Source organism: Balaenoptera physalus (assembly GCF_965194825.1).
Source record: "Balaenoptera physalus genome assembly, chromosome: 7".
NCBI lineage: Eukaryota > Metazoa > Chordata > Mammalia > Artiodactyla > Balaenopteridae > Balaenoptera > Balaenoptera physalus.
The window spans coordinates 95,888,848-95,899,640 of NC_138886.1; the positions used below are offsets into that span (position 1 = coordinate 95,888,848).

The window sequence follows — 10,793 nt, forward strand, 5'->3', positions numbered from 1 at the left end:
ATGATCCTAGATGGTAAAGAGCAAGTGTATGTAATGCAGACAGGAAATTAACAAACTTGTAAGCAGGGCTTGCAGGCTAGGATTTAGATGGAAGTGGGCTTGTCTGAATGGGGATTGGACACTGGTGGATAAACTCTTGGCATTGTGTCAAGGTGCACATCCATCTCATGGATAGTGGACTTTTAACACCTAGAAAAACCAGGGCTCTAGGATGTTTAGTCCCTTTAACATAAGGAAAGAGAAGAAGATTTTCTGCCTTCTTGTTCCTTACTTCTGTCCTTACCCCTACTAAGCCAAGATGTTCAGTGCTATATGATGGCTCTTCCAAATCCATTTCATCCAAAGAGCCTGCAGATTTTATGTATGTTTACAATTGTGTTTTCTGCTGGAGCCAATATGCACACTTGAGTCTCTTTACTCCAAGTTCTCTTTCTCATAAAGATGAGCAACTAATAATAGCTTGGTATGTTTATACTTTCTTGGTAGTGTTGCCAGATAAAATACAGATTTCGAGTTAAATGTAAATTTCAGATAAACAGGGAAAGAATTTGCAGTAAAACTATGTCCAAAATGTTGCATGGGACAAAGTTGTACTAAAAATGAATTCATTGTTTATGTGAAATTCAAAAGTCAAATTCAGTTAGGCATTTGTTACTTTTCTTTACTAGATCGAGCCACCCTATTCTTTCAGGTGCTTTGAAATTTAAGAGACTAGAAATTCTTGTTCTAGGAATCTAGTGCAGAAACAGAGGAGCCACGATACCCGTTCAAAGACAATCATTGGAAATATCCTCAGATATATTGGAACATATATGAATTTTCAACTAGAAAAAAAATGAAGGCATTTTAAAAAATGAAAACAGATTGCCTTCGTTTTTAGTTGCATGACGTATCTCTGGGAAGATTTTAATGAAAGAGATAACACTGGTTTCCTCCGGGAAAGAGGATTGGGTTGACAGGGGAAAGAGGTGGGAGGAGGGCTCGCCACTGCATATTCCATTTTGCACAATTTAATTTTGAACCATGAGAAGGTGTTGCTCGCTTAAAATATTACACTAAAATCATTTAAAAGGTAAAAAACTAAATCTTTTACAACCATGGAATACTATGAGAAAGACATTTAGTGAATTCTGGTCTTGGACATGGGGGCTGCATGACGGTTTTTTGATGGACGGGGGCTTTCCAGCAGAAAGGATCATTAGTAAGGCTGGTCCTGCTGGATGTTGGTTGGAGCACAAGGACCACTCCCTTAGGAGTGATGTACATACAGCAGTCAAAGACACTGGATCTGCTGAGACAATCCTAATTTCAAATACTCAGTACCATGTGGCCATAAATACCCAAGTGTTTATCAGACTAACAGTTCTGAATTTTGTTCAGAAAGTCTAGTCTCTGTTGAAATAAGTCAAGAGCCAGGTAGGAAGCAGAGTGTGTTGAGGGACACAAAACTAGGTTGATGGAAAAAGTGAAAGGAAGGGACCGTCAAGTCCAACCTCAGTGCCGTGAATCAAAAAAACAGTCTATAAACTGCATAAAGAGGCACACGCCAATTGTGTTGCCACTGTGTGAGGTGGAAGGAACTTCCGGTTCTTGCCTACCTGCCAGAGCCCTCGTGGAATGTCTCCCCACCCCCACCCTACCCAGACCCACGTGCCCTCTGCCCCTCCCCCACTGCAGAATGTTTAGATTCAAACCTGCCCCTCCTTCACTTGGATCCTGAGCGTCTGCTGAAGCAGGTCACTCTCTGGGTCCTGGTCTTGACTTTTCTCATTGAGGCTACCAGGCAGCAGTAGTCTGTGCCCAAGCCTGCAGGATGGCTTCAGAAGGAGGTAAGCCTATAGGCTGGGGGTGTGTTCTCATAGACCCTGCCATCCCTCACATATTTCGGGTTCACACGTGATACTTCACGGTGGGCACACAGTTGGACTGAAGTAGAGGGAGAAGAGAGCACTGGACACACGAGGACATTTCACCTGGGGAGACTGGGGAGCCTGAAGAAACCTGAGACTGCACTGGGGAGGAGGGGTCATTGGAGGCGGATCAAGAGGAATTGCCCTGGCTATGGAGAAAGGATGGCAGCAGGCAGGTTGATTCTTTCTAGAAGAGAGACAAGCCACTTTGAAACGTGTGTGTAAGGATGTGTGTGATGTCCTGGTGGTGACACAGGGAGGGTCATGAGGAAAGCCTAGACCTGTCTTGTGTTCCTGAGGCACCTGAAGCTTGCCTCACCGTATCTTTCTAAGGGATTTGAACAGGAGCATACTGTATCTAAGGGGGCCGTGGGGAGAGATGGTCTTGGTGAGAAAACTATTCAGTGGGGCTGTGTGTGGCCACACCTGCAGTGAAGTGCCCTCTCCGAGAGCTAGGCAGGAGGTTACTCTAACTGCCACAGCCCACACCTCGTCCACTCCTCCCAGCCCAGAGCTCACTTCTCAGTTCAGGTAACTGTTGCTTTGGATTCAACAGGGGATGGGCAACCGTGTAACTTCAGCCAAGAAAGGGCTCAGGTTCCTGAGTTGCTCTGAATTGTTCCTCGACCACTCCTCCCAGCCCAGAGCTCACTTCTCAGTTCAGGTAACTGTTGCTTTGGATTCAACAGGGGATGGGCAACCGTGTAACTTCAGCCAAAAGAGGGCTCAGATTCCTGAGTTGCTCTGAATTGTTCTTCCTTTTGTGGAATCGCAGTACTTCAAACCTACTTCATCTCGTCCAGTATCTCATGTTGGACTCTCAGGCTGCCTTGAGAGGAAGAGTTTGTTCATATTTCCTGTCACTCCTTCATGGACAGGGAACAGATGTGGAGTGGGGTTGTTTCGGGTGGATTGTCTGTGAAGGCTGCTTCCTCTTTTAAAGGGGGAAGGAGTGTAGCCCAGGGGCAGGAAGACGATCTTCTGTGTTATTATTAAACGTCCTATGACACCTGTTCTGATTATTTAGGTGCACCGTGGTGTGTACCTTGTTCTCCTGAACAGGGATGTGTTCCAGACAACTTGATCGCCATGGCACCTGGCTTATGCCTGCTTCTTAGATTGTCTTTCCATTATTGGGAGCTGGAAGGGGAAGGACCACAGGCGGTCTGTACTCCCACGACCAAAGTAACATGACAATTCCCTGGCCCTTGTTTCATCCTCTGCAGCCATCACTGGCTGTGAAATGACAGAATCTAAGGGACACGCACCTACTTCTCAGACCCCCCCCAACCCGCACCGCCTCCTAGGAACAGAACTCCTGAGTGATGACAGTGACTCTGGGCACTGGGGAGGGGGTGGCAGGACCTGGCCCATGTTACATGTCTGCTGTGGGTTGTTCTGAGATGCAGGTGCATTCTGGGCCAGTGTTATGGGTTTGTGTCAAACTTCCATTAGAGAGATATTTTCCAGCATTTTGTTTTGTTTTGTGAGGCTAGGAAAGAAAGAGGGGATTTATACTGAGCATCAGGAAAAGGAGGACTGAGGAGGAGGTGGGGCCCCAATATTTTACACAGTGCCTGTCCACAAAGAGCCTTTGGGTGCCTAGAACTTACCTTGGAGAAAGTCCCTACCTGCTAGTATGCCAGCTGAGGGGCATTTCTCACAGAGCGAATGTCCACCCAGTTCCAGGTATTAGGAGACAGCCTGTGAGGCTTAGGTGCCAGGGGGTGCCTTAGGGAGGCTCTCCAAGTCAGTGCTTGCTGAGGCGATTTCTTCTCGGCAGACAGGGATCAGGGACCTTGGTGGATGGGCACGGGGGCACCAGTGGAATAATTCTCAACTGGAGGTCAGGGCATGAAAATCACTTGAAGACATTTGCACGCTGCACAGTTTCCCTTGTCCAAGTGTCCCTCACCTGTGGAGATTTACACTCTGATGCCACAGAAAGCCTCAGTCCCACTTGCCCATTCTCCTCCTCCATTCACTCCTTTCCTTTGCCTCAACAGCATCTCCAGTGCTGGGAACGGATGTGACCATGAACCCCGGTGCCTCCTTGTCTACTTTCACGGCAGTGCCCTTCCCTCCACCCATTCCTGGCACCCAGCACCGGCCACCCTGGCAGCAGCACTTGCCACCTCCCATCACCCCAGCATTCCTTCCTGGAAGCAGCCTGCTGCTGCCAGCTTTCCCCAGGACGCCTATGGTGGCGAATGGTGGCCATGGCCCCAGGGCCCCTGGGGCTTGCAACCTCACTGTCCAAGTGAGGTCACAAGGGAGGCCAGTGGAGGCCCCCCAGACTCAGACTTTTGTCGTTACTCAGGCCCCCCTCAACTGGAGCGCTCCAGGGGCCCTTAGCAGCAGTGCTGCATGTCCTGCACCTGTATTCATAGCAACGCCTGTGATGGGGACCATTGTGACTGCTCCAGCTGTTGGAGTTAGTCAGGCTGGCAAGGGAGGCTGGACCCCAGGCTTTCCTCCTCAAGCTCCACCACCAGCTGCCCAGCTGGCCCCTATCATTCGCCCAGTGAACTCTGGGCCATGGCCACATGGCACTTCCAGGGAGGGCCGCCTGGTCACCAACCAGTCCAACGCCTCGCAGGATGGCTCCTCTAAACCCCAAAGCGTGTACAGTAACTTCCTACGTTGGCAGCACCTCAGGCCCCTGGCCCGGAGACACTTTCACCGGAGTCCTGATGCAGAAGCTTTTTCCTGCTTTCTCATGTGAGTGAACGCTCAGGGGGTCCTGAGCTTATGGGAGCTTTTAGATAAAGAGGAACTGGGGATGGACTCGCACGTTAGGTTTCTAGGGCTACTGGAAGGAAGGTGTGAGGGCGATCTCCATGCTATGAGAAGGCACATTGTCGGTCACATGGGTGGGCCTGCCAGTCCGTGACATCAGGACTGAAACGTGCCCTATCTCAACTGGCCCCACCACCCTGTGAGTCTGGCCAGCTTGCTCTTCCATGATCCTCATGGTAATATGGACTGAAGACTTGCAGTCAGAGAGGGTCGTGGTGTAAGGTGAGGAGCCAAGGAGTGGATGCCGCACTCTCCTGTGGTGTCGTGTCCTTCATACAGGACGTGAGTGTACATGGCCAGGGGAGGTCACTTCAGAAGAGGGGGAGGAGCGCGGGGCCCAGGAGAGCGCTTTATGCATGCCTCCACTTCGTTGTGGAGAATTCCACTAGGAACAGGGTGATGGTAGAGCTCTCCTAAGGGCGTGGGCTCTCTCCCACTAGAGTTGTGAGCCTGGCAGGCCTTTCCATCCTAAACCTCCGGTCCCTCGTAAAAAGGGGACAATTACACTTCACTCAGAGGACTGTGCCGAAGAGTCCTTGGGCTAATCTCTGAAGTGTGAGCAGATTGCTTGGCACATGCCACGCCTCATTGATGATGATGATTTTTATGATGAAAATGCAGCCTTGAGGAGGAAAAGAGATCCCCAAGGCACAATGTCCCAGCTCTAGCCTGGGAGTGGATGGTCGTCCTTGAGTGAGTGTGAGGCGGTGACAGCAGTGGCCGGGAAGGCTTGTCTTTGCCCTCCCAGACGCCCGCCTCTCACCCTCCTGTTGCTCAGTCATTCTGGGTTGAGTGATGTGTGGTCCACATGGGCGGGTGGGGTCAGGCAGGTGGGGGCTGGGCTGGGCCCGGAGACTGACCCCGAGTGCTTACAGCCCAGTGCTTCGATCCTTGGCCCGCCTGAAGCCCAGCATGACGCAGGAGGAGGGACTGCGGAGGGCCGTGCAGGAATGGCGGCGCTTGAGCAAACTTGACCGGATGATCTACTACGAGATGGCGGAAAAGTGAGTCAGCGTCCTGGGCCCAGGGGCTGCGTGGAGGGTGAGGCGAGTGGGTGAGGGCAGGGTCTGGCCATGGGGGTGCGCATCAGAGAGGACAGAGGAGAAGGGCTGTCACCCAGCACAGGGGCCCCGCAGCCCAGGGGCCCTACTGTCCCCCAGAAACCCCTCCCTCACCTTGAGAGTTTGAGACTTCTGTCCTTCCTCCACCAGGAGCTCTGCCCTCCCCTGATTTTGACCTACCCTTGCCTTGACATGAAGGTCTCAGGACGGGGCAGGGTGAAGCTGTGAGTCCAGTAGGGGTCCAACTCCGGCCATATGGGCTGGGCCGGGGAAAGAGCTCCACCCGCCAGCCTGCTGCTTCCTTAGTGGTGGGTGGCTGGCAGCCACTAACATAGATTTGGGACCACCTCTCCTCATGAAAAGTGCCCTGAGTGGGTACCCTGGCATCCCTGAAGAGGCTGGGGAAGCCAGCTGTCGTCGGCCCAAGGGTCTCCGGCCCTTCCAGTGTTTGCTCCATGGTAATCCCCTTGGTTTAAGAAACAAAACCAAACAAACGAGCGCCTCTCAGAGGAAAGGAAGGCCTCTCCTCTAAGCTCAGCATCCACATCGTCCAGCCTCTCCTGGGCCCTGTCTCCAGGTCTATGTTCCAGGACTCTCAGTCCTAGCCCAGGGTCCTGGATTCGGTCAGGGACCCCTGTGGGGAACACATGCCTGTTCCAGCCTCTGGCTGTCAGCCCTTCATGTGGCTCTGGATGGGGAGGGGGGGCATGAGAAGGGGGCCCACTGGGTCAGCCATGTGTCCCGTTGACCTGGTTCAATTCAGCGACCTGGGTCTATGCTGTTGAATGCCCTCCAGTGCTGGTGAGGCAGGAAGGGTCCCAGATCTTGTTATCACTTCCAGGAGCAGCTCTCTGCTGTGGACAGCACCTCACAGGGCCTTGACGGCCCCAAGGCACATCCTGTCCCAGTGCCTCATTCTTGGCTGCCTTTGTTGGGCTCCAGAACCCAGGCCTTTTTCTCAGGGTGGCCTGTGCCTCCGTCACCCCCCAGGTTCATGGAATTTGCGGCCGAGGAGGAGATGCACATTCAGCATTTGCAGTGCATGCAGTGCGCGCAGGACCTGCCTCCTCCAGCCCCACCGAAGCTGGATCCTCGGGGGCCCCCAGCCCCGAAAGTGGGCCTTCAGCCAGGCACCCAGGTTCCCACTGGAGCTGAAGGCACAGGTAACAGGGGCCTAGGGTTGGCCACCGTCCCCATGTGGATCCCTTTCTTTCAAGACAGGGGCATTGGTCTTTCAACCAAATCAGCCACCGAGGCGGGCTGTGGGGGGGTGGGGTCTCAGCTGCCCTTTGTCACTACGGGGTATTGACTTGGTCAGTTTTGTAACTCCTCTCACACCTCCCTGTCAAAGGACCCCACACGAAGTCTGCCTAAGAAGTGGGCTTGATGGGGAGACCCCTAGAAAATTGGAGGTTCCCCACTTCCTTACTTGTGACTCTCTTAGATGACCCCCTAACCTCCCCTCTCCAACTGTGCATGAGGCTTCAGATGGTCCTGACCCCTCCCACACCCACATCAACGTCCCCCAAACAATGCCCTCACCAACGTGCGCTCGGTGGTCAGGAGGTGGACCGGGAGTCCCTCACCTTCCTTCCCTTCCTCCTGCTCTGCCTCAGCCCGTGCTCCCAGGATGTCCGGCCCCAGCGCCCAGCCCTCGCACCCGAAGCCACACAGATCCCAGCGGACCCCGGAGCCCAAGGCACCCAAGGAGATTCCCCCTGAGGCTGTGAGGGAGTATGTGGACATCATGGAGGCGCTGGTGGGGCCCGTCCACTCAGCCACAGGCGAATCAGATGCAGAATGTGGAAAGGACGGAAATGAGCTGAAGCAGGAAGAGGACGACACCTACTTGGACCCGGGTCTCTTGAGCTACATTGACAAGCTGTGTTCTCAGGAAGACTTTGTCACCATGGTAGGCTGGGCCTGGAACCTGGGGTCTACAAGATGCCAGGGCATGGAACTCTCAGCACCCAAGATCTGGGTTCTGCTCAGGCCGATGGGACTTAAGCTCAGCTCCTTGTTCCTGAGCCTGGTGTTAGGGGAGGTTTACACAGATGTATGTGTGTATATGTTTGTGTCTGTGTGTATGCCTTTGTGTGTCTGTGTATGTGCATCTGTATATGTGCTCTTTTGTGTGTGACTGTGTATGTGCGTGTGTGTGTGTGTGTGTGTGTGTGTGTGTGTGCTGACCATCCCCGCCTTGTGGAGGAGAGTGGGGGTGGGTCTCTGCTTTTCACTTTCCCTCCTGGTCTTCTTGTGTCACAGGCCACTCCTGGCCAAGGATGCTCACAGCCTCTTCTTTCTGTCCGAGGTGGAGGCAGTCATTCACCCGCGATTCCTGGCAGAATTGCTTTCCCCAGACCCACAGCTGGATCTCTTGGCCCTTGCTGAGGAGCTGGAGCAGGAGGAAGGACTCACCCCTAAAGAAGTGAGCCAGGGGAGGGAGAGGGACACTTAGGGAGCCAGGGGACTCCAGGGTAGGGGGGACCCCAGGGGATCCAGGGGACAGGGGAAACCAGGTGGCCCAGGGGAGCCAGAGGAGGGAGGGATCGCAGGGAGAACAGGGGAGACAAGGGACACCCAGGAAGACCAGGGCACGGAGGGACCCCAGTGAGCAGGGGAGAGGTAGGGCCCCAGAACAGGAGGCCCACATGGCTCTGTCCATCCCTTCCCTGCCTCGGAGGCCTGGCCTGGGGAAGGGCCCTCTCTGGGGTGGGTGCAGCGCAGGGTGATAGGAAGGAGAGGATGGGGAGCCGGGAGCGGAGGGAAGGACACACAGCTGGGAATAAGGTGCAGGAGGATGGCAGGAATGCCACCGTGTCTGTATTTGGAGTCTAGTCCTGGGGTCCCCCGTCCCCTCCTCCCCCCCAGGGCCATTGTCCCACTGCCCAGTGCTCCTCCTCTCACACGTGCGAGTGGAGCCGTCACTGTCCTCCTCCCTCCTACCAGCTGGTGCAGAAACAACTCCTGGCCTTGAAAGAGGACGAGGGTGGGCCGGCAGCCCCGAGCCACAGTGCACCCGGAATGGGCTCAAGTCCATCTGAGTCCCACGCCGGCCAAGGTGCCCAGAGGCACGACCAAGACCGCCATCGAGGGGTCAGTGATGAAGCCTGCCCACCAGAGATTGATGTTGAGGCTCTTCATAGGCCCATCCGAACAGACACTGGCCCGTTCGGGCCCAAAGTCTTTGTTCCCTCTCGAGAACATCAGGAGGTCTCTCCATTCCGGGCCGGACGGCCCTCCCCTCCCCAGGGTCAAAGGCGCACTGGCCCTCTACTGGGACCCAGGGATGCGTCTGTTCTCAGAGTGGCGCCTCCTGTTCGGGAGGCCCGAGGGCCCAGGGACGCGTCCAGTGAGGACGAGGAGGAGCTCCCCAGCCTGGCCTTCCTCTTGGCCTCTCCGCAGAGCCTGCTGCCTTGCAGGCTGTCCCAGACACCTGCCCCTGCCTCAGGCCTGGTCTCCCTTGGAGGTTGGGGGGCCCAGAGTGCTCCCCAGGCCCCCTCCACTCAGAGAAGAGGCCCCAGCCCAGCTCCACCAGCCGCTCCCAAGTCGAGAAAGCGGGCTCTGTGTGGGCGCCCAGCCGCTGCTGAGAAGCTGCCCATCCCCGGGGCTGGCCACGGGGTCTCTGCGAGGCCAGCCTTGGCTCTGGGACTGGCTCGCCCCTCACAGCCGAGAAAGAGAAAGCGTGACCCGTTTGTCACAGGGAAGAGGAGGAAGAGGAAGCACTGAAGCCAGTAGGGAACAGCCGGGCCGGCCCTCCAGGGCGAGCCCCCCAGGGCGGCCCCCAGGGGAGCCTAGGGGCTCCTCCTCACCCCAGTGCTGATCCTGGAGGATGTGGGGGGAAGGGAGGGAGGGCAGGACCACCAGGGCGGGGAGGGGGAGTGGGATTGTGGGGGGTTAGGGAGGTGGGGGAGGTGGGTGTGGGCAGGACCTTCGGAGTGATGTATGTAAATTGTGAATAAAGATAGTTTTGGTGGGAAATGCTCTCAGGCCACTGTCATCTTCTTCGTGTGGAGCTGCTCCATAGAGAGCGATCCTGAGAGGAAGGAAGGGTGAGGGAGGTCACAGGAGCTATGGATCTACAGGTGGCCAAACCTTTCCTCCACATAGACAAGGACTCCTCAGGCTGCCCCTGGGAACGCACAGCTCTCACTTTCCCCAGGGACCCCCTCATCATCCCCTTCTCTAAAGCCTGCTTGGCTAGGGGCCTTCTGGGGCATCTGTAGCATCTTCTGCATCCCTGAACCGTCTGGGGAGGGAGAGCTGCTTTTGTGCCTCTCAGCCCTCTGGACACTAACCAGTTTCTAGGACGGAGCCTGGAGACGGCCCTTGTCTTTATGGAGCTGCTCTCTGCTTCCCTGAAGTGGCCAGGCGATGGCGCTGGGGTGACCCTCCGCTCATCCAGGGTTTCCTGTGTGGGTGGCCTGACCAGAGAGGAAAAGTCTTGGCCATGGGGACAGGACTGTCTGCCTCGTCATAGCGGGAGCGTTCTCTAGTCCCACTGGGATTATTGCAATGTGGAGAGTGGTTGAGGCAGCTACCTCTTAATCCTAGTGAGGATGCAACAAGGGGAATGGGCGCGGGGAAATTCATGGGGCACCTGTTACAGGTGTGTCTAAGGGAAACGACAGTTGGGCCCCTTTGTGGAACTTGTGGGATTTCCGTGCAGCAGCATCTCGTTCAACTGAGGGAGGAGGACCCATCTGGCTGTGGCTGTGGGGACTGGCCTTAGGGGCCTAGGGCTGTGCAAAGACACCCCAGAACTACTGTCCCTTCCCTTTCCACCCATGGCTGGACATGTGTGTGTATCGGTATCAACACTGATTTGTATTCCCATAGAAAACAGTTCCTCCTGACAAACTATGACCGTGTTTCACAAGAACAGCTTGCTCACAGGGGCAGCAGGGGTGGGGGAGAGGTGTCTGTGGCCCCAGATCTGGGTGGGAGCTGGGATCCATGCTGAGGAGTGTAGAGGCCTCAGTCACCATCCTGCGGTTGCCGGCAGAGACTTTGAATCATCAGA

At 55.2% G+C, this 10,793-nt stretch overlaps 1 protein-coding gene across 1 annotated transcript; it reads left to right on the top strand.

Moving 5' to 3' along the window:
• On the top strand, positions 1-9,499 carry LOC309665212 (NUT family member 2G-like; the record flags this gene model as incomplete). Its single annotated transcript, XM_082471410.1, has 8 exons — positions 1-13; positions 3,917-4,631; positions 5,585-5,713; positions 6,761-6,962; positions 7,443-7,682; positions 8,082-8,198; positions 8,720-8,746; positions 8,981-9,499. The coding sequence occupies 8 exons, from the start codon at positions 1-3 to the stop codon at positions 9,497-9,499; spliced, it is 1,962 nt and encodes a 653-aa protein (XP_082327536.1).
• Positions 9,500-10,793: the final 1,294 nt, after the last annotated feature.